The following is a 25,122-nucleotide window of genomic DNA, read 5'->3' on the forward strand; positions in this document are numbered from 1 at the left end:
AGTTAGCACTCACTTTGGATTGGTCAGCAGGTCATATATGTATTTCCTTTTCCTCACTCTGGGAACGAGAGCTTTCTTCCCATAATGATACCTTTGCTACTCCATGAAGCAAGGGATTAAAGACAAAGCACGGAACTTGACCCTCCCTGATCACTGCGCCCCACTACCACTGCACTGATCCACTGAACAATTTCTTTGTGGTTTCAGAGAGCTCTCCATGTATGCACTGGCCTGTAAAACACATTCAGATGAAAATGACTTCTATGTGGAAGCCCTACAGCACACCATTCAAACCCATTACAGTAATGACATACAGTACAGTACTGTAATACTTGGCACGTATATCACTTTATTATTTCAAAACACTTTATGAAAATTAACTAAGCAACCTCCTTAGCATCCCAAGAGGTGGGATAGCATCTACTGTAAATAACACCATGTTGTGTAATGTGATCTATAACTTCACATACAATACATAATTTAATCAGATTTATTAATGACCTTGAATTTTATTCAGGTTCTCATCCCACCTTCAGCTGCATAGAGCTGAAGTCCGGAAACTCAAATATACTTAGGCATGTAACTTCCCTTGATGGTAATGCAAGTGAGGCAGATAACCTCTGAGAATCTGAAGTGAAACACTTAAAGGACATGAACAGCACTGTGATTCCCTCCTTTTTCTTCTTCTCCCTCTTTTATCCAGTGGGAAAATTATGTGACAGTTTTCAAAATTATTTTTCATTTATTTATTTTATGTCTGCTGTGCTTCACATGTTTGATATTGAGGCAAGGTTAATGGCAGGTAGCTTGCATTTGGAATTGAAAGTGGAGATGTTTAAGGTGGCTCCTAGATCCTGTGGGTATATGGTAGATATTGCCAGAATATACAAGAGATTAAATGATGCTTATCAAAAATAAATGTATACTAATTACTCCTATCTGTGCATATTGACTGGGTTCACAACACAGTGAAGGTAATGTCTGCATATTGTATACACTAGCTACTGACATTCAAGGTCATATCTTAAATTACTTCCTGAGGCAAAACTCCCAGGAAGTCGATTAATGTTTTGACTGTGGTAGGATGTTAGGTTTCACTTTATGCAATGATTATATATGACCCACCATTGAAGGCTTGGTGGAATCAAGGATGCTTGATTGATTCATATAATGCTCTTTAAGGAGTTTTCATTTTGAAATATGTCTAAAACCTTTAGCTGTAATTAAAGGCAGGACAATGGTTGCTCCTTCCCATGGAGAAGCATAAGAAGAAAAAAGAGTAAAAAGAGAATTTAAACAGAGTAAGACTTCTGCCCTTAACTTGCATTTTGTAAGAGACCTTTAAACTGGATGTGTTCTAGAAAGCTATATGAGAGAGAAAACTGTTAAAACAAATAAAACATTTGATTAGGCCACAGAGGAACTGCATTCAGAGTCTGCTTCTACTGATGATTTCTTGTGTGACTGTTGGAAAACCACCTAATTTCTCCATGCCTCCATGTTCTAATGTTAAAATCGGCATAAGAACTCGTCTTTCTTCAGGGACGTATTGTTGAACTTAATAGTTAGTGCATGTGAGGCATTCACAAACTATAAATGTGTGGGGTGGGCCAATAAGAAATTTCCTAGATATTTTTTTCTCTCTCATGACTGAGAGCTAGGCTACATAATCCAGGAAATTTATTTACGTCTGGAAGCTCTCAGAAGGCTTGATTTACTATGTGACTGTGGCCCAGTACACTGCATATCTCAGTTATGAAGCGTATTGACCAAGGAGGTCATTGCAGTTGAAGAAAGAATTAACTGCTCTGTTGGAGGGCTTCATAAACTCATTTATTACTATTGCTGCATAGAGCCCCAAATGTCCAGCACAATTTTCTTCTGACTATATTGTTTGCTAGGAGCAAGAAAGCTGTTTTACTGAATGATGAGTCTTTTTTTTTGTTATATAAGAATGTGCTTAAAACAACACATTGGGAGTTGTTAGGCATTTATTTACCATGGTGGGTTAATCTCATTTGGGGAGGTATAGAAACTCAATCATGAGTGCTACAGTATATAAACTAATTGCCAGGATAAAACCAAATGAATAATTACTTAACTTCAGAATGAGGCCTGGGGGGATTTTTCTTTAATAAAGGTTTAATTCACCAGTGATAATGAATGCAATCTCACATACTACTGAACAACAACATTAGCATAATGGCTGAGATACAAAAACTATAATTAGAACTAAACAGAAATGTTAATTACAGCCACAAAGGTACCAAACAAAAAGGGAGTTTTCCTTTACCTGTAAAATGGGTTTCTGCCTGTGTAGCTCTAGTAATCCCTATGAATGGGTCATCCACTCTGCTTGGGTGACTGACAGGCAGAAATCAAAAACTGAAGCTTCCTTTGCCTTTTGATCCAGAGAAAACTGCAATTCACACAGGGGACTTAAATAGAGTACAGATGAGGGCAGTAAAGACTGTACCTCTAATCATAAAGCTTAAAAATTAAGCTTCAGTGTATCTGAATCCTACATTTCAGTTCCTTTTCACAACAAGGCAGGTCCAGCAGGACTACTCAGGAATATTAGATCTCTTCCAGGTATATTGGCTACCCCCAGAAGTACATAGCACCATGTAGCTGGACAAGGAAACACGGGCATCCAGTTGACTAGGCAGCTGCTGAGAAGTTTACTGATAACAAGCAGCTTCATTTCCGGCACTAACAACAACAATAACAAAAGCGCTTTGTTTAAAAATTTGCACAAACTCTTACATCTTGCTTAAATGAAAACTGTGAGATAACCTCCTGGAAGAATGCTCTTTTGTGCCAATTCTGCTATGCATTTTTTGCAATCTTATGTTACAAAAATATTAAATTTACAGATTCATAAACTCAGAAGTTATAAAATATGAGAACTAAAGTTGCAGATTTTTTCCCCCTACAGGACTTGTTCAGTGTTTAAAATGGACTGTGCTCACTGAATGGGGAGCTATTTAGTTTTTCTTTTTATCTTCATCATTCTATGTTTGATTCCAAACCTTATTTATCACACATCATCCAAACCCTGCACTGAATACAAAATTACCAATTTCTTCATAGGCTTTTTTGTGGTTTTCTCAGCTTTTTTGTGGTGCTCTCAGCTCTCAATATAATTAATCTATCCTCACAACACCTCTAAGAAGTCATATAATTGAAGCACAGAGAAATGAAGGCCACATTGCTAAATATTCACTAATTCGCGTGCCTTCTTTGACAACTAAGTATTCTAGAAGAAAAAAGTCATCATTTATCTAGCAGTGCACATTTAAAATATTGCCTCTATTTTCTGGACCTGTACACATGAGCTTTCAGAATGTTCAGAAGCAGAAAATATCTGTAAAAATCTGTAAAAATTCTGATACAAGAGATCTGTTCAGCACCCCATTAGAACATGGGGTTGAAGGTAGGAGAGGAATCCAGTCCTCTACAGTGGTGTTCAACCACTTGAACCACGAGACAGTCCCCTCCATCCATATAGTTCTGTGCCTTGTACACTTCAATTTCTGCAACAAGAGAACAGGCAATCAAAGAAGGGTGAAAAGGAAGAAAGAAAAATAATAATAACTTGAAAAAAGTAGAGATATTTTTGTTATTGTATTTGCTAATTTCATTGTAAAATGGAGACTTGGGTGCAGTTGTTAATGGGAAGGATACTTCTGATCATCTAACTCCATTGCCACTGAAGTTAACAAATGCTTGCTTTTATTGGATACCCAAACCTGATTCGAATCTACAAACCTGACAGGGAGCAAACATGCCCCATGATGAAGCCAGTCAGTGTGTGTTCTGAGAGCATGGGCTGACATACAGTTACAGAAATGGGTTGTGATGAACATGGCCACTTTAATTTAAGATGTCCAGAAGAGAGGTTAGTAAAAGTGCTTTCTTTTCTGTAACAGGCAAGGGATTAAAGCACTGATGCTAAACCACTGGCTAAAACACCTTAGGGGGAGGAGGCTCAAAGTTTATCTGCTTAAATTGATCTCTCACCACCTGGCTATATATGATATATTCTTTCCTGTTTAAGCTGGACAACCTCCACAAAAAATGTTCAAGCTTCAGTAGATGAAACTGTGGAAAAACAAATCCCAGAACCATGACATGACTTTTTAATGCAGATAAGATACTTTTCTGGGTGGCCAAAAATCTGGCTTCTGATTGTGTTTATGCACTTTACCCAGTGACAATTTAAAATAAAAGGCATATTATTACAGTATGGACAAGAAACCAAATGCCTCTTCCTCCCAGGCCCTGAATGCTCTAGCCATGAAGTCAGTGTCCTGCTCCTCCTAATTCTCCTTCTCTAGTCCAGTGACTCTTGGAGTCCCTTCTGCCCAGCAGAACAATTTCAAAAGGAAATACAATCCAACCCACCTAACCAGCCTGTATCAGAATGATTAAAAGATTCATCTGAGAGGTTAGAAACATGAATTTGAATCTTTTCATGCTAGACAAACCATTGAAACTTGAAATACCATTTCCCGGGCAAATGCTGTAACAAATATTCTGAGTGGATATAGGGAAAAACTTATTCACCATGAAGACAGTCAAGCAGTGGAACAGGATGCCCAGGAAGGTTGTGCAGCTTCCATCCTTGCAGGTTTTCAAGATCAGACTGGATAAAACCCCAAGCAACCTGGTCTGACCTCATAGCTAAGCCTTTTTGGAGCAAGAGGCAGGACCAGAGACCTCCCAAGGTTTCTTCCAACCTGAATCATCCTATGCTTCTACATGAAAAGATGGCATTCTTCATGGGTTATACTGCAGAAAAAGCAACAGTTGAAACCATGTCCTATGAGAAACCCCGAACTACTTGCAGTAGACTAGGAATGCTTAACAAACACAGTCCTTCACTCCTACCCATCTGTTTGATTCTTTCAGTGTCTAGAGAAGCTATTTGTAGGCAATTTCCGTGTGCAGTTCTTGCAACAGATTTTTATTTTCTTCTTTTATCTCAGCAATTCTGGTATTAAACACATCTTAGCCTTACTAGACAGTGAAAATATTTATGTCTAAGGTGATTTTTACATTTGAGAAAAGATTCCATTTTAATTTTGAACATAAATGACCTATTAGGCTAAACTGCCCATTCCATCAGAATGCTATGCAACTTTAACAGATTTCAATTCACTCTGCTTAAATTATGATGCACAAAGCTAGACAATCTTCTTGTATGATTTGTCTTTCATGCAAAGTAAGAGTTTCTGGAAAAAAATGCTGTAAAACTAACAAAAAAGAACAAAGGAACAGCTGTAAGTCAAGAGTTCTTATGCCAACACACTGTTCAGCTGGGTTCCACATTCACTTCCATCCCCCACATCATGCTGATTATAAACTTAGAAGCAGTTCTAATGTTTTCATTTAATTCATTTTTTCCATATTTTAAATTCATTGTATTTAGCGAACATTCGTTTGAAACATGCAATATCAGAAGAAACCCCGCAAGTGCAGGGAATTTGAATAATCAGGTCCAAATAATCCCCGAACCTCAATCCAGTGAAGTCTCGCTGGGACCATTTTAAATGTGCAAAGGAAACAAATGGCCAAATTACTCTAAACAATTGTGAGGTAATATGAAATAAGGCAGATGATTAAAATATTGATACTTACATTACAGTAATGCCTTCAGTCCCTCATGGAGATACAGAACCTGTTCTGCCAGGTACTGTACAAACACACAGGATGGTGTTCTATCCAGGAGAATTTACAGTCCAGATCTTGACCTCCCATTAACTTCCTTGTTCCAACACTGGGTCAGGAATAGACAAGATAGAGTGTTGGGAAGAAACAAAAATATGAAACAACTATTCAGCAAGTCTGTAGAAGCACTGGCCATAGCTATCAAATTTCTGCAATTCTGTTTTTGTGCCCTGCTCCCCAAACCCCACTGTAAACTAATCCTCTTGTGTGTTCTTCTGCCATCTTCAACAGCTAAGCACTGGCTGTCTGTAATACATATTGCAACTTTGTAGGTACTTCGATTTTCCTTAGACTATTGCTGTGTCAGAATTATTTGTGTTACTGGATTCTCTACATGGTTTCTTAATTTTAGGGAGGTTCTTTTATTTGCTTTTGTTTGCATTACTGTAAGTTTTCAAATTCACACTTTGGCATACTATTATCTGCTAATGTCCTCCAAAGCATCCAAAGATTACATTCCAAAGATTGAGAACAACTGGGGATATGCAAAATGAACAATGTGATGCATATTCTTTTAATAAGTCTATCTTCTATGCTTAGATTGTGCAACCCATTTGAGGTATTGTTCAAGTATGTTCAATAACTGAATACAGCCCAAAGAACTGGAGGACAGCTTTCTCCTAAAAAACAGCACAGTCTGAAGATAGTGGCATACAGTAAAATTTGTCATCTAACTGAAATCTTAAATTCTCTAAATATTTCATGGCATACACATTTATGCATTGATGAAGATATAGTGCTGGAAAATTGATAGTCGTACATATGTAAACACCCATACCTACATTACAAACTTGACTGACATCTTGGAAGTGGAATATTTAATCAGTTTCTCTTGACAGTTTTATCCATGGGCCTTAAAGTGCTCCCAGTTTTATCTCTGTTGTAACGCTACAATCAAATCTGACTATTTCGCACAACAGCAACATTTTGGAAAAGTATTTATCTTTTTATAATGAAAATACTTAACTTGGTGGACGAGAGAAAGGCTTTGCTACACAATAACAGATATGATGCTAATTATTCCAAAGAATGATGTCTCTTTAAGCAAAGTTGCTTTACTAGGGTGAAGCAGTATTATGCATCCTAACCTTTTGTTATTGGCTAAAGGTCTCAAAAGTTAAAATACTAGGAGACACATCCAATAGAGTTTTATTCAAACCAGGTTTCAATCAAAAAGTCATCCTCATGGTGCATGTGTACTTGTCTGCATCCACATCACAGATGAAAAATAGCAAAGCTGCAAAAAAATACCTGATAAACTATGGTCCTTATTTATCAGAAATATTTCTTTAGATATGGCTAAATCATTACTTTTTTATCAGTGACCAGTTTGCCTGTTACACAACAAGTAACGCTCCTTCTTTTTGGCTGAGTGAATAAGAATCCAAACATCTAATTTCTTTACTCTCCACCTGTTAGCCAGGATATATCCACATTGGTTGTTGGCCATGCCAGGCCATCCCCATTTTTATTTCCTCAACATGCCTAATACTTCCATTCACACTACATTTAGTTATGACTTTTTCTTTGACTTTTTCAGCTCTTTGTGTTTGGGGATTTTGAAGGTACAGTTAGGATGGTAAGGATATTTGGCTCTGAATTATTTCATAACAACCACAAATAGATGACTATAATTCATCTCTTATCTCAATATTTATTTTATTACACAAGACACTCTCCTTGAATGGGTACTAAGCACTTCTGAAAATCAGGCAGGTTCCTAATTTAGAAGCCTAAATTTTAGCCCTTGAATCTCAGTTGCATTTGACTGTGTGGTTCCCAAGCCCAAATTCGCCCTTAGTAGCAGGGAGCGCAGTTTCTCTGGCTTCACTTTTACTAGCAGAGAGTAAGTTTATTCATTCTTGAGACTGTACTTTACCATCTGTCAATACAATTTTTTGCTTGTGATTTTTTTATAATGAAGCTTTACCACTTTCCACTAATTTCTAAGGACAGTCTTTTTTTAAAAACAACCAAAAACATTACAGTTAGCTCCTGTTGGTTTGTTTCTTTTTAGCAACGTATCTTGCATCTATACTGATTGCTGGGCTTTGGAAATACACTGAACATGTATTTATTGACTAATCAAAAATACAGTAAAAGTAGAAAGACACAGCAATATTTAAAATCTAGCTGATTACCCTTTGGTGGCAGATGACTAACAGCTTACCTCAGCAAAGCAAAAATTGCTGCCAAAGGTTTCTTCATAGAAGTAATCCTTATTTATTATCCAAGTTCACAGCTGTATACACTGCAGGCAGTAACTAAAAACACTTAAAAAGCACGATGCTAAAAAAACAAACCCCAAACTTACGTGACTATGATGCTTATTAAAAGTCCAATCCAGCCTCATTAAAATCAACAGGAGGGGTTCTGCCAATGATTTCAGTAGTAAAAGAATAAGGCTCAGGGAAAATATTCAGACAAATTCATAAGGCTGCATTCTGCTCATTAGCAGTGAATGTATGATTCCGTCTGGCATGAACAGGGAAAGTGCTAAACAGTTTTAAGAATCCTTAGGTTACTCGATAGTCTCCTTTCTCGAAATAATAGGACAACAATAAAAGCCATATTCTGCCCCCAGTGCACACACGCAGCCCCAGCCGTCCGAACTCCAGTAGTTTTCAGAAAAAAAGTGGTTATACACAGCTGTTGTAACAGCTTTGGGGGCCAAATTGGTAATCTCTACACAGGATAGTATTTTTATAAGATACGTTAAAGTCTCACTTACTATTAATAATCACTATTCAGTATTTGGTAAAAGGTATGGAATAAGACTGGATGAAAAAAGAAATATTCACTAACCAATCAACCACTTACATTCTTTGCCGGGAGGGAAGAATGCAGTGGAATAGCCTACTATTCCTCTCCTACTATGCACCCCATCTTGCCCTTCTATGGCTTTTACTTGTCCTTCCTAGGCTGCATTCTGCAACATTCTCAGGTAGTTTGCAGGAGCTAAATATGAAACTGAGCAAGGTTAGGTGACAAAATACCAGCCGGTGATTTAAAAGACTGAAACAAGGTAGAATCAAACAGATTCTGCCCCTTCCCTTTCATATCACTGCTATGGAAAGTAATCATCTTTAGAAAAAAATCTGATCACAGTTTTCCTGACACTGTGTTTGAGAAGGATATTTATAAAGGACATCTGTTGTGGATGCCTCATGCAGCAGTGGCCCCTCTGCAGTGCTCACTGTCTAACATTCAGCTGCTTCACCATGACTAAGTCAAAACCTGAAAGCTGGGAGCACTAATGAATATTATCCACTTCACCCTGCACAGAGCCTGAGATCCTGTCAGAAGTGGAAAAGGGACCCTGCCATTGAAGATCCAAAACGATCTGCCCGAGCCAGAGAGAAAGAAAAGAACAGAAAGCTATGGAGTCTGAATGAACAAATGAGCCTCTAACATGAATCGAAGAACAGCAAAATTTAGAATAAGGAAGCCATCTCAGAGACCTTTGTATGTTCCTCAAGGTTAAACCTGGTGATAGCCCAAGAACTTCCATTCTACAAGACCTCCTATAAAGGGAGCACTCTGAAGGCAAAACTGATGACACTCTCCACTGTGGTTTTAGAGATCCCACAGTAAGCTCTGAATGAATTACTATGTTGACATAGTACCACGCAGCAATATGAGCTCAGGTCCCAGAAGCACGGTTAGAGTTGTGTTAAGTCTGGACTAATTAGCCATGTCTCTCAGCAAGGCTAATTAGTCCAGGCTCTGCACTTCTGCTGACATGGTGATATTGTCCTGGTTCAAAAGATAGCTCAGGCAGTGTTAGCTCTGATCTATAAACTATGCTCCATCATAGGGCAGAAGCAACCCCTGAAGCAATCCATTCCAGACACAAGACATTTAAAATTTTATAAATTTAAACTAACACTACAAATCATATTCAGAAAAATACAAGGATCAATGGAGGTCATGAATGAGAGGTGGCAGGTGCACTGCAAAAGAAACGTGGCATATAAGGATTACTGCAGCAGGAATCAGTAGCTTATGAGGCCTTTGTTTCTAAGTACCGTAATATTGTCAGCCTGAAATCCATTCTTCCTGAACCTCTCTCTCTAATTAGAGTTAGACATGCAAACAGTGTATTTGTATAGACATATGTACCCTATGCTTACATATGCTGCATCATTCCAGTAATTTAGAACATTTAGCTATAGCCATTGTTTGGATCACATCCTTAGCTGATACCATTTGGCATCATTCCAAAATATTGATTGGGATCATAGGGGCAGTTGGAGTCCCGCACATCAAAGATTTTTTTTTTTTAAGTTACCAAGATACCTGTATTTTCATTCTTGTACTGATCTCCCCTTCCCCTTCCTTCACTCCAGTTCTCTTTCCTCCAATTTTTCCAGTTCAGGTTTTCTCATAGCCTAATTCTTCTGCTCACTTCAATATACTTCCTGCCTACATCTACAGTGGTCAAAATGCCACTCAGTCCTGCTACTCAACAGATTGCAGTAGCAGTTGCAAAGTGCTGTTCAGTGGTTTACGGACAGTTTTCAGACCTTCTGGTCATGCCCCTGATGAATCACAAACCTCCTCAGGTTTGTGACCTCCTTCTTCTTGCACCGGAAGCCACTGATTAAATAGACTTTGGAGTTGCCTCCACAGGAGCAGTATAGTTCCAAAACTGTGGAGATGCCAAGAATTTTTAACTCTTTCAATCCAGCTTCTGGTTATTTCAGTTGCACTTTTATTTTTGTATGCACAGTGTAGGGATTTCTGGTCTATAAGTAACCCTTCACATAGTATACATGCTTCATTTGTGTAGACAGCTTTACTGTGGCTAAAAATATAAGGCAGTTACCTCAGTAACAAATTACTTTCTATATTACAGTATGCATACAGAAAAAATTATGCAACAAATTCCTAAAGGGAAGAACATATCTATTACTTGTTAAAATAATTTTAAGAGGAAAATTAATTTTAATTTTTCAGTAGAATTCTGTAGTAGAAAACATGTACATTGTAACTGTTGCACTTAACAAGCATATGCATTTCAAATATATATGTTTTCTTAAAAGGTAACTATAAAGAAGGACACTGGGTGAGTAAATTCATATTTGCCTATCCTGCTATTATAAATGATGTGATCTTTCCAAATAGAAGCACTGGCATAATTAAACTAATTTTCCAAAATTATTCTAGTATATTCAATTACAGATTTTAATTATTTTGGAGAAATAATTCACAATGTTAATGAAAGAGACAGTAGTAAGAATCATGGCAGAGTATAGGTTTCATGTTCCTGCACTCCATAAGCCTTATTAGAAAATGTAAATCAAATATTTGATGAATACTAAGAGCCTATTGGGACATTAAAATGAATATTACCATTGTGACTCTGAGAATCAGGTTGAAGAATAACAGAAGTCAGTTAAGGTAAGTGGATTTCAGTGCCAAAGGGAACATTAGCTGTTTTAAAGAGGCCTCTAGAGTATTATCCAGTATTAAATACAAAAAAATGATGTTTAAATAACACTTAGATTGTGACACAAACCAACAAAAGACACCAGAATTTCAAAGTTTCAGCTGCTGCCTCATACAAATTGACCTCATCTCCCACGTTCATAAAAATTAACAGAGAACAGCAGGGTGGGGGGAGAACAGGATACAATGGAGTTGACTTTGAATCTCCAACGTTAACCCCTAATGATTCACATTAAAATTAATGAGAACTTTGCCTCTGCTTTCAAAGAGGGCAGGTCCTAATACTGGCTTGTATTTAAAAAAATGATTTTGTATTTAGTGTTCTGTAAAAACATCCAAAGCTCACTATATTCTACAAAGTGCAGGTTTGATAGCCTAAAAGGTTGGATTTCAGTTGTGCCAGTGCTTCATATTCATACTTCATGTTTTCAAAATACTGTGCAAGCTGTAATTTATTCCTTCTAGGAGATGCCATGCTTCAGAGAGGGGGAAAATGGGAAACATAGGTTAGACTTATTTCCAAAAGCCACAAACAAAGGCTGTGGCAGGGAAATGGATATTACACAGGTTACTCTGTCTCAAATTTTCCACAAAGCACCACAGCACATTACTACTTGTGAACATTTAAGAAAATATCTACAATTTTATGTTCATTTAAAGGGATGGAGGAGTTACACCACTAGGAAAAAAACTATAAAAATTCTGTGTGCTTCACTACCTCCTAAACTGGGGTAAACATACAGACACTATCAGTAGATTCAGGGTGAAAATATAATTATATACCTTCAAATTTTAGGGGGCCATGGATGAATTCTGAAGATGAATGAGAAAGATGTTTGCATTTGATAAAGCTAAGATTGTAAAAGATGATCCTGTAAAACCTAATGAAATTTCTACCTTTCTACACCACCAAATATTTCACTAGTTGGCTAAAATTTCATACAGATTCTTGTCAAACTTTATGTGTGAGCTGAACTCAGAAGAAGAAAACAGTTTCATATTGTTCCAAATTGAAATCTGTGCTTTTTGTACCAAAAGGTCAATTTACCTGTTAGGATTTATATTCAGAGAGTTTGGGGTAGTAATCTGTTTTCTGCATTCTCCCCTTTCCCTGTCATTTCTATAATTTTATCTGTGGTCAGTACATTTCATGAGCTCTTATGTTAAGATATCACTGGCAATGTATTTAATAACAGAAAATGAGTATCAGGTATTGCTTGAACTACTCCATATTCAAGGAAAAGGAAGGTGTAATAAGCATCTCTGTTCCTAGAGCTTTGACAGAAGGCCTGATTCTGCTCTGGGCAAGGAGGGGACCACATTCTTGGAGGATACCATGCCATAACCTGTCACACAGTCTAAACGTAGCTCTGTGAGCTTTTGAAAACTCCACTCTTTCTGTGTACTGTATGGACTTGGTGACCCAAAAGCAGTGGCCTATATTTGAGAAATATTAGCTTACATGTAGCAAAGACTTCCTAGTCATTTCTGAAAGTACCAATTCCATTTTTTGTATCATTATAATTAGTAGAGGATTTGCCTTCAACTTCAGCAAGTGCTGTGAAAGTCTAAATAACTTTTGATCATTATCCAGAAGCAATTTTATTCTAAAATTACAAAGATTTTATGCCACTACAGACAGCAAAATTAGTAAAAATGCAATTTCTATTCTGGATCATACAGTTGCAAACACTTACATATGTCTTTAACACAAAACATACCATTAACCCTGTTAAATCCACAGAACTAAAACTGGGTAGTCCCCCACCCAGTTCCTTTACACTGAGATTTTTTCTGACTCCTCACTGGAACAAAGTTCTGGAAAAACACATTCCTGAAACCATCAATGATATAGAATACTGTCAAACTATCTTCTTGTGATAGATTGCCCCCTTTTCTCCTTGACCTAGAAATATTGATAAATTGATAAATCTTAATAAAATATCAGCATTTTCCAGGTCCTACTGAATTTCATGGAATGGACCATAAGTAAAACATATTTGCTCTTTTTTGCAGAATAAAGACCTTAATAAAAACCTTAATTTTCAATTCTTTGGTTTTTACCTAGATCGTTTCTGCTAAATTCAAATAGCCTACCAGTACTAGAATTGTATTCACTATACTAGCATAAACTTTCAAATTAGTTTCACAGGGATTAAATCTGACTGATATCACGGACTGTTTTAAAAAAGGGATATTAAGTGACTTAAGTCATTATTTAATTACTCTCATACAAAGATTTAATTCAGTGTGACAGTATTACGCCAATATTTAAATGAGAGATGCCCACGTTTCTCTGAGCCAAGACCAAGCCCAGTTATTAGGAGTGATGAGTTTGATTTGAACCAGCTTTTCTGGTTCATGATATCATTGGGCTCAAAATCCTACAAGTGAAGGCCAATCTTTATATTCAGAAGACAATCCACTTTGAAATATCTATTTGGGACAATAATTCATTCTGGAGTATTTTCTAACAAAAGTGTCACAGATATTTTATCCATCATTGTATTAAATTACATATGATCTGATCACATGTGCTTGGGTAGGAAACTGGGAAATCTAGAAATAGGTATTATTTATTATTTTTCTATTTAAAAGAAAACAGCTATTAATACAGAAAGCAGAAAATCATACTAAATAGCAAAAATTAAGTGCAGTATTTAGCTAGCAGTGCTGACTTCTTTCTTTAAAAAATGCAGTCTGTTGAAGGGTATCTTAAAGTATTCAGTCATCTATCATACAGAGATTTATTAGACTCTCTTGAACTACATGGGAGAGACATCTTGGATCTTATCTTCCACATATGGTCCAAAGACTTTTTGTTTTCAAGAAGCTGATGGTTATCACAACATGATATAAAGGCTTCCAGCACAAGGGGTGCAATTTCAAAGAGTGGATTCAAAAGAAATCACCACAAGTATGCAGCTTTCAGCACGACTTAACAAAATGAAAATAATAATTCATGAACCGGAGCAGAAAACTCCAACAATGATGGTAACAATGACAGATGTCCCTGATGCAGAAACATAGTTTCTTGCTGGGTGACAGACAACAATAGCAACACTACACTAAAACTCAATTTCAGATTGAATAGAACTGAGACCAATGTAATCAGAGCAAGCCAAATAACAGAAAACCAAAAGTTATTCGTCATCAAAACTGACAACCAAGTTTGGTCTCTTTAGCAGAAACACAAACATTGATAGCAGAGATGTATGCTGATAGGAGTGGTAACTCTCAGGAGAGTCATGTGGTTAAAGAGGAAGTTTTGTGTTGGTTTTGATCAAGCAGATATAACAATTTACAGTCAAATAAGTATTTAATCATTCTACTGTGTAGAATGTGAGAGAATATTTACAGAAAAAAAGAAAAAAAGCACTCACTTGATTGGGAACTACTACATCATATAGAATTACTACCACAACAGAGTGCCAAAAGATGATAATTTGATAGGAAACAAAGAAAAGGTCTTGATAAGTCTTTTCATATGCAGAATGCCTAAATGAATTCACACAACCATACAGATTTTTAATTATAATTTTTGGAGCTATGTCATTTTCAAACCAGCTCTGAAAAGGGCAATATGTTAAGAAGGTATAATGTGAAGATATTTGCCTGGTCATGAACTTTATAGAAATGGTTTACATCAACACATGGCTGATGACACAAGTGGTTGATGTGATGATATTGCACAGTACCATCTTGCTTTAGGATTCTTTTTGCCTTTAGGTTTGAAGGGTTGCTGAATTGTTTTGCAGAGGGTTATTCTTCAACAAAGGAAGCATATCTATGTCAATCAGATAGCATTGATTAAGCTTAAGACATTTTACCAGAGAGAGTTTTAAATGCAACAATAGATTATAGGAACATGACAGGACATTTTAAATAATAAAATGTTGTTATTCTCTAATAATTTACAGTGGCAGCTAGCAAATCCTAACTTTGCAAAGGTAAGGAAAAACACAAAAATATTGCAAATAAAGTGTCAAGCAGATGACAGCATAGAACAATCCTATCCAAATTATCACTTTTTCTAGCTTTCTTTGCTTTACATGCTATTTTTAATATGGAGTTGTACAGACTAACTATACAGTTAAATCCATTTTGTTCTAGATTTTATTTGTTTCATTTTACAAGGATTTTTGCCACTGCTTTCAACTGAAAAAGGACCCTATATACAGAGTTAATTAGCAAAGTAATGCTAACGGGACAAAGCACCTATGCTTCTGCTTTCGCCATCATTACAAAATGCCAAATTCTATTAATATTGATAGATAGGATTTTCCTAAAAAGAGTCAAGTTATCAAAATGTAAGAGGAAAGAAAACAAAAAAATTAAGATTTTAGGGTCTTATTAAACAAATTTGGCAGTTTCTGTACTTTGACAACTATTTTTCATCAGAAAAAAGCAAGTTCTGATTTTTGTTTAAAAGCCTTTGCATCCTACTCAGTGTCTTACACACATTCACTTCTGACAGAAAGGATTGAAGGACCATTTTTTCGTGAGTACTGCTGACTCAACAGGCAACAGGAACTAGCTAAAGGTACATACATGCATTTTAAGTGCGTGTCTGGGGAAGAGGGCCAAGTGTGAGTGTGCATGTGCATACATATATGAAAGACAGACAAAAAAAATAAAGGTGTTCCTTCCAAAACATCTAGTCTATTTGACAAACATGGGAGTAAGGACCAGTGAATTCTAAACGGTTTAGGCCAAATCTCTATCACTAATTCAGCGTATGATCAGGGACAAATCATTTAAACTATTCTGTTTTTTTCTCAATCTAAGAAATGAGAACAATCTATGTGTACTTACCTATAACACAGCAGCAACTGTGAAGATTATTGTGCTTTGAAAGGGTGGACAAAAAACAATGAGAAGATGAAACTCTAATACAATCTGTAAACTATAATCCATAAACATGATATTAGAATGATTCTTTCTTTGTAATTATTAAATAAACTATTTAAACTCTTTAAAATTCATTACACTTATTAAAGAGATGCTGAAATGTGGGAGCAGTGATTTTTATTCATGTTTCCTCCTGTTTAACAAGTTGTGTTCACTGCATGTAGATCTCTTTTTTGAGCTATACTACACAAGTCTTCAACTTTATTTTTACATATTCTACATGTACTATACATACTTATCCATATATGGACACGTTGCACTGTGCATATACTAAAATATATATGTTTTAATATATACTTTAAGTGATAGATAAGGCAGTTTATACGGTTCATCTCCTCACAGATGGCAAGTTGTTCTTTGAACTTTTGAAACCTAATATCCTTCCGACCAAGAATATCGCAATGATAAATCTTTTTATGTATTAATGGAGAAGAAACTTTCTTAAATCATGTAAAAGACATATTTGTAGCAATAACGGTGAATATTTGATTTCGCTCCCACATACTGCTATCCTATGCTAGAATTTGTGAATCTCTTAATAGCTTCCTACTCTTTAAGATCTTTTTTTCAGTTGATTCATTTATTCTTATCAGGGATCAAAATATCCTACTCAAAAGATGGTTAAACAGTTTGCTGTCAAACATGAGAGGAAATATAAAGTGAGGTCTCAGACAGGTCTGTCCTGAGCCCAGTTCTATTCAATATTCTCATTAACAACTACTAAGATAATGGAATAGAGAGGACACTTATAAAGCTTGCAGATGACACCACGCTGGAAGGAGTTACAAGCACTTTAGAAGACAGCATTTAAATTCAAAATGATCTTGATAAATTGGAGAAATGGCCCAAAATCAATAAGACAAAATTCAACAAAGACAAGTGCAAGGTACTAAACTTGGGAAGGAAAACTCAAATACTCAAAAATGGGGGAAACTGTCTAGGCAGCAGTAAAGGATATTGTGTTACACAGGACCACAAATTGAGTAACAGTTAACAACGCAATTGCAAAAAAAGCAAATAGCATCCTGAGAGGTCTTAACAGGGGTACTGCAGTTCAGGCAGAGGGGGCAATGATTCTGCTCCATCAGTACTGGCAAGCCTTCAAGAGCAGTTCATCCAATTAAGCAACTAAAGACAAATTCTGTATAGAGAAAGTTTAAAAAGTTAATGCCATTAAGACACAAGTGAACTTGATGAGTCCTCTTAGTGGAAAGGACATCGTTTATTTATTTAACATGGATACTAACACACTGGCGGTGAGAGATTTCAATACATGAAGAGGATCTTGCTACTGCAAAGAGAAAACATGAGACTCGAGACAGATATGGATAAGCTGGAGACAAATCAGTGGTTGCACACTGCTGAAGTTACTTCTTGTTTGTCTATAACTTATATATAGCCATTGGTGATTTGGAAAATCTCCTAGATAACACGTCAAATGCAAAATAGACAAAGCAGCATTATGGATATTTGATGACCAGCTCAGTGCAGCTCACACACTAGTTTAGTTATACCTTTAAAAAGGCTTTAAAATGTGTGTGCTAAAAGTGTGTGTTATCTTATCAAGGGAATGAATTGTACTTGGCATTACTGCATGATATTCAGTACAAAGTTTGCCACAGAGTTGCAATTATCACTTGCAATGAAAAGTGCTGGCCCAGGCAAAGTTCTTTCTACCTAATCTCCAGCCAGCAAGCCAAAGAAGCAGTCAGACCAGCATAGACACTGCTCTGTGTTCCACCACTGGCCAGATGCTGATGGATAGGAAATGCAATCCCGCAGTGCTTCCCACTCATAACCTGTCACTGGATTCATCCTGACAGATATCATCCCTCCCAAACTTGGGTCAGAGAGAGGCAGCTGACACAGAAAACAAGACAAATTTAAGGACTGATACTTTGCCTATATGGGTATAGAGAAGTTTTAGCATTTAATTTAAAAAAATCTCCAACTTTTTTTTTACAGCAGATTTGACAATGCATCATTATTTGTATGACCTATTCACATTAGGATAGTGTTCAGGAGCCCTAGGCACAGAACAAGACCCTCAGTGCCAGATTCTGAACATAGATGGAAAAAAAGAGTAGTCCAAGATTTTACAGCTTATGTATAAGAAGAGACAGACAAGAGAACATAAATAAGACAGTATCAGTCTGGATGACAGACAGCCATGTCAGCATACTACTAGTTGTCAAGTATTCTGTATACCTTGCAGCAAAGGAGAATTTTAAGGAGGAAATTTACTTCTCTGATCGTTGCAATGTCTTTCCAATATAGGTTTTTTAGACTAATTCTAAATGTGATGCAAAGTATGAACAGACATCTAAAAACTCTCTTCATCAACTAAGTAGGTCATTTGCTTTCTATAGATCTTAAATTTATTATCAGGACATTTTAATAAATCCATAATGATGTTTTGGACTAGTGTTACTGTCAAAAAGAAATAACATTTTAATCATGTTAAAACAAGTTTGGTGGCTGGCCTAGAGTACTCTGGGCCATGTGGGTAACCCAAATTGAATTTCCTGTTCTGATTTGCCAACCCCAGAAGGAGCATACTGATGATATGTTAACAGCAAAGAACTCAAGCAAATTAACTTCTTAAGTATGACATTTACCTTCCTTTAAAAAGAAAAAATAAAAAGAGAGAGAAAAACAGGCTTATGTTTGCATATATGTGGTACGTTAGAAAGGATGCTTGTGAACAAACATTGATTAGATAGCATCTGTATCCAGCAGGGATCCATACATGCTTGTTGACAAACATTCCAGATGTTGTAGGAGTTCTTTAACTTTTTAAACTAATATTACTCTGTAACTCTTTTGGGAGGAAAACAGCCATTGCAGAGAGGGGTATAGCATATTTTATTTCCTTCCACTGCAATTAATCGTGAATGAACCAGAGCCTTTAAGACCTGAAGGGATCATTAGATCAGATTTTTATTTAGGCTTGATCCAGAACCATTATGTAGATTATGTAGAATATGGAAAGCATTCCATAGCTCTATCAGGACATTTCATTAATGCATGTATTCATTCTCACTAACTCAACTTTCAGAGTTCTTTCACTGTGAAATTTCCATTTCTTGACACTATGTTTGGCTTAAATGGCTGTAATGATAGCCTACTTCTGCCTCAGTGCTCATTACCACATAGGTTTGGGGAACATTATGAAGCAACAGCACAGCAAAGAAACTCCAGAGTATTGGGTTCTGCCAGATGCATGAAAGTTGCTACACCTTTGTTCCTATTACAGTATTCATAGGTTCCTGCAGCTTGTCCTGTAAGATTTTGTTTAATGAAAAAAACACTTTTAGAAGGCAATTTCACATCAGTGATGCAGGAAGCATATTTTTCTTCAGAATGTGTACAGTACTCAACACAGAAGGGTCCTGCTCTATAAATAAGACTTTTCTGGCATGACTGCAACAGAAAGTGCTATTAGGTGTTGTTTATATTTAACGATTTATGCATAAGATGTCACAAATAGGAACCACAGTGGCGAAGAATTCAGAGAGGAAATAACTGCAGAGTGCACTGGGGAAAGCTTCAGAGTGATACAGTGACATTTCTGAACGGAGCCTCCAAAAACATGAGTTTCCTAGAAGCCCCAGTAACAGGCACTCAGTATCGTGGAAGAGCCCAGTGGGATCACAAATGATGAAGGTTCAGCATGCATCAGGCTCTGAACCACAGGCTTTGACAGGGCAGTGTGGGACTGCTCTACTACCCTCTATTAACTTTATACAAGGAAGCATTCCCTGGGGATCTCCTGCATCTCTTCACTCTGTCTGCAGCTTGAAGGGGAATTGGCTTTGACTCTAATGAAGACATATTGCTTTTACATGTCTGTTAGAGTTCATTGTTTCATGCTCTCACTAGTTGTTTCAAGTCAAGCCACACCAGATTGCAACCTAAAAGCTCCTGTAAAAAAACTCACTTGCCACTAATATATGTGAATTCAAGCGGTACTTGCCAGTTAACCATTTCAATACTCTGGACACTTCTGTACTTGCATAAAGAGACAGTTTACTATTTCTCCGCAAATGTAGAACAATCAGCAATGAGACAAGGCTGATAAAATTTGAGATGGTTTATGGGCAATGATTCACATCCAAGTAGGAGATGTGATATTTCATATCCTTAGTCTACACACTGAGTATTTTGTATAAATATGAGACTAGTTATCAAGATCAGAACTACAAAGATTGAAAAATCTGTTTTTTAGTAGAGGCAGCTCAGAAGGGCCAACTGTAGGGAAAATCCTTACTATGTTTACATTGTATTTGAAAGTACTGCATTTATCAGGATGCTGCAACTGTGAAGATGAGTACAGTTTGCCTTTAACAAAAGGTACCAAGGATCAGATAACAAGTACCTGATTCAGCCTCAGCCAGAGTTAATGGTAGCAATTCCAGTGACTGCAAAATACACTAAATCATAGTATGTAAAGTATTAGTCTGCTTGATTTTCTGTACATACATTCAATTCCAGGACCTGAAGATGAAGTGATATGCTCCTGCTGATCATTCAGTTTCAGAGACAAATATTAAAATAACAAGACATTACTGCTGGTCTTTTCAGCAAATCCAGAAGCAAAATAACTAGAAGTCCCAGTACCTAGCCTTCGTGCATGCATAGTTCCATTGAACTCAATGTAAATATTTGCCTGAATAGACTACTTTGAGTCAAACAGAGAGAAAGTATATTTAAACATAGTCTACTATCCTGCTTTCTGAAAAATATTAAGGACATATTTTTGGTACTATGAGGTATAATTTCAATGGATACTTTATGATATATGGCCAAAAATAGATTGGTTAATTACCTCTATTTTTCTTATTTTATTCAAAATACAGGAGTGTTGCACTGAGTTTTTCCTGACTGCATAATGCAAGACATTCTGCTTTTTGATGGCAGAATGAAGCAGCAGCACAAATTGGTTTGAAATATGATGAAATAGCATCATTACTTGTGTATGAAATCTAAAAATCACTACACTGTGACCTTAATTTTAATTGGCTTTTTCTTGAAACCAGCAGCTAAACCTCACCATTGATAGAAAACTATGCAATTATTTCTAGTCAGTTCCTAACTCCTCTATGAGCTATGCATTAGCTAGTAACACAATCACTTATTTTTCCTCATACTGTGGGGAACAAAATATGTGTAGCTACATCTAAATAATCAAATTAATTGTCAAATCCATTTGAATGAAAGGAAAACTCACTTTGTTCCCCAGAAGTTAAAAAGTAGATTTCAAAGGAAGTCACACACATATAAGACCCCATTCAGCACTCATAGGCCCACTCCACGTACCCACGGTTTCTTTTTTTCCTGACAGTGTTATTACTATAGTCTCTTTTGGTAAAATTACTGCTTGTTTGTACTGTTTTGCTTGTATAAGCACAGCAAGTCAGAACAGTATGTTTAGTAGCCTTCCATACATTCCTTTTTTTTCCCTATTTCACCTGATATTTCTAATTCACATTTGGTAGGTATTTTACAGTTGATAGTCTTCTTTTCTCATTTGGCAGCAAGCTCATTGTTGTGTAACGATGAATACTAGCATACGTTACACATATTCCTGCTTTATTTGGATCAGATAATTTTACTATTTTATCTTTAGTGTCTTACCTTTATGAAAAGTAAACTACCTCAAATAAGCAGATTCCTCACAAATGAAATTTGTAGTTATGTAGGACTGATGTAATTAAAACTCTCAGGAGAATATGCAGAATAAAAATCCTTCAAGCTTTTCCTGCCTAAATTATTGTTAGCCAAAGACAGTACTCATCATTTCATTACTGGAAATGGAAAAGTGACAGGACATTTAACATTTGGGCACTTATTTCACAGGCCTTGATCTTTCAGCAATATTTGGATTCATAACAAGAGAGAGAGAGAGAGAGAGAGAGAATAGTAAGAGTAAAATGAGACATGAAGATCAAGAGGAAATCTGATCTTTTTTTTCCCCCAGTGTGTTCAGAGTAAACTGTCACAAGTGACCAATTTCCTGTTTTTAATCTTCCATGGATCAGCCACATGGCTGTACAGGATGCAATGTTCATGCAAAAAATTGAGTGTGCTAATTACTAGAAGATCCCCCTCTACCAACCTGGCCCCCATCCACCTTATCTTTCCATTCTTGAACAGGCAGTCCAATGGTATAGGATGCTCTGCCCTGGCAGAGGAGACAGTTGCACCAAATCATTACTCAGCAGTTCAAAACATTAAACCAGTTGCAGTGTCTCTCCCAGGCAATTTAGCAAGGTTATACTCTGTTAATAACTCATCTTCAGAAATAATGACATTTGAATTATAAAACTGAGATAGAAAGGGTACTTTACAGATAAGTGCTGTTTATTTAAAATGCTTACATGTTAGAAGTCATTTTATGGGTGCCCTTCAGATACAGGCACATCTCCATGTTTCAGCAATTATTCATCATTTACACTTTTATAGTTTGGGAGAGTTCTGAATAAGAAACCTACACCTTGCCCCAAACTGGTGAACCAGTCTTGATAACACCTTATACCTAAGAGCCACTAAAGTTAAAAAATGAGTAGGAAAGCATCCATTTTTTCTAGTCTGTCTGTGAACATAGTGAAAAGTAGCAATAGTCTCTCAAAGCTAGGATATAAGACAGAAATCTGTCTCACAGTCACAAAATCTCCTGTTACCATAGTGATGGGGATTGAGCAAACGACTAAAAATACCTGGTCTTATTCACACTGTCTTAGGAATGTGACCTAAATGACATGTAATATACGATTTTCTGTGAGAAATTAATTGCATTTACTAGGAGCCAACACTGAAATGTAATATAATGTGCAAATACGATGTGTTGTCAGACACTTACAGGACCACCTTCTTCTCAAAAATGCAACACGAACAGAGTTGGCTCAAAGAAAGCATACATGTATGTCATTAACAAATCAAAGGTACCAATTAAACATGGATTTAATCTCACCAGAATAAACAAAGTTGTACTTTAAAAGCATTCACTGGAATCGCTGGTATGTGAAATTAACTGTTACCCCCAAATAAGATCAGTGTTTGCAAAACTCTCCCAGTTGTGATGGCTGTCAAACTTGGGAAGACACATAGGTAATACAAAGCTATGTTTAGATCAGCTTTGTTTTCACAGCACCTATATATGCCAGTACAAAACAGAAGTGTGCTACTGTAGAGGGGATAGAGGGATACCTCACCCCGTCTCCCAGTGCCCAAAGAGGCTGCCGCCATATGCTGCACCCAGAAGCTGCTGCTGCTGCTCCACAGTAAGAGTGAAGCGTTCCAGGTCCCCCACTGACTGTCCAAGGAAAGGGGAAAGTAAAGAGGGAAAACGGGACTTCAGATTTATCTGAAGGTCTTAATCAGTTACAGTTTTATTTCTATTTTCACAGGCAGTGGTCTCCCTCCTATCTACAGTGCAAGATAACATGATTCTTGACCTGTGACATTTTATTTCCTTTGCCTGTGCATGTTTGTAATAGTTTGTTGGGCTGAACTGTCCAAGGATGATGGAAGGCTAGTACCACTGATATTATAAAGGACGGAACAAGGTAAATGTTTTGCCTGGAGACACCTGTAAAGGCAGACCCATCACAAAATTGCTCTGTACCCTCTTAAGTACATTCCAGGATGGTATGGGATTATATTCCAGCGTTGTTAGACATAATAAAATTCTACAAAATGTACTTTATTTCAAATATAATAATAAAATGTTCAATCTTGAAAAAGATCATCAGCGGGCAGGTTTTGCCTCGATTATGCTTTTAAAAACAGAAGTTTCTCTACTTATGCAATCAAAAAAACAAACAAAAAACAAACAAACAAAAAACCAAAATACCCAAAGCCTGCAATGTCTGCAGTGGAACATTTTCTACAATTGCAAAGCATTTTTAAGAAACCGCTTACTTGGGCAGACCATCTGGAAGACATGCTGTATTCCACTGGTGGGTATAAAATATCCACAGCCCTTGAAAAATCCAGGCAGGTCATTTCTGTCCATCTCTTCGCGGAACTGTCTCTTGGCAAACATTGTTTCATAAACTGAAAAACAAGCTCAAAGCAGAAGCTTCCCTTAGAGACAAACTTGCTGTATATTATTAGGCACTGATTTTACTAGAAATATTTTCTTCATAATCAGTTTAATATGCTTGATAAACTTTGTATGAAAACCTAGGCCTGCGTAGAGGTCAGAGGATGGGGTAGATTGCTGCTGACTTACTCCTGCAGTACAGTGAAACTCACTAGTCATCCTTATAGCATCTGAAGGGGAACAGTCAGGTTGAAAAAAACTTCTTTCCCATATTAGAATTTCTCAGTATGGAAAGGTGACGGTCTAGTCCCTGCAGAATGAGGCTGGTGGAAAGAGGTTGGATAAGTACATAATTATAGTGGGAATACCTTTTCTAACTTGGCAGATAGCTTAATCTATCTAAAGCAGTATATTAAACTGCTTCCCTTTAGGGGAAAGGCATGGGGAAAACTTACAGTGTAAGACATTGTGCCCAGAATTATTGTAATAGAGATGTCTGTAGATGCCTTGCCAAGGCTAATTAAAAAAGAACAAGGAGGACATATACTAGTGGGCTAACAGTGAATTATTTTCTTGACAAATTTAATGTATTAATACGGCTTCAGTCAAAGACATTAACTCAGAGATAAGTGTTGTGTGATTTATTTTAAACTGCTCAGGAAAGCAAAAGTACAGATTAAAAATAAAAATCTTCACAGTCTCCTATATTTTGATGTCCATACAGCATTTTAGTTGATCTACCTAGCTCATAGATTCTTGCAGAATTGGTGCCAGAAATCTTCTTCCTGACAGACAGAGGATATTAGTCTAGCTGGTTTGCTATTTATTAATGGAACCATCAGTTTTCCTGTAAGGGTTAACAGCAGTAGTTCAAATTGCATTCTATATTATGCATGAGCATCTATAACATGTCTCTCTGTCTTCAATAAAATAGGGCAAATTAATGTCACTTTAACGTTTCAGAAAAAAAAATCTGCCTT

At 36.6% G+C, this 25,122-nt stretch overlaps 1 protein-coding gene across 1 annotated transcript in view; it reads right to left on the minus strand.

The window, feature by feature from the left end:
• Positions 1 to 25,122, minus strand: part of IQCM (IQ motif containing M) — an 81,276-nt gene that overhangs the window by 10,924 nt on the left and 45,230 nt on the right. The window contains 1 exon segment of the mRNA XM_067297028.1: positions 24,019 to 24,153. Coding sequence (XP_067153129.1) covers positions 24,019 to 24,153 — 135 coding nt within the window.

The sequence above is a fragment of the Apteryx mantelli genome, chromosome 5 (assembly GCF_036417845.1).
Source record: "Apteryx mantelli isolate bAptMan1 chromosome 5, bAptMan1.hap1, whole genome shotgun sequence".
Lineage (NCBI taxonomy): Eukaryota > Metazoa > Chordata > Aves > Apterygiformes > Apterygidae > Apteryx > Apteryx mantelli.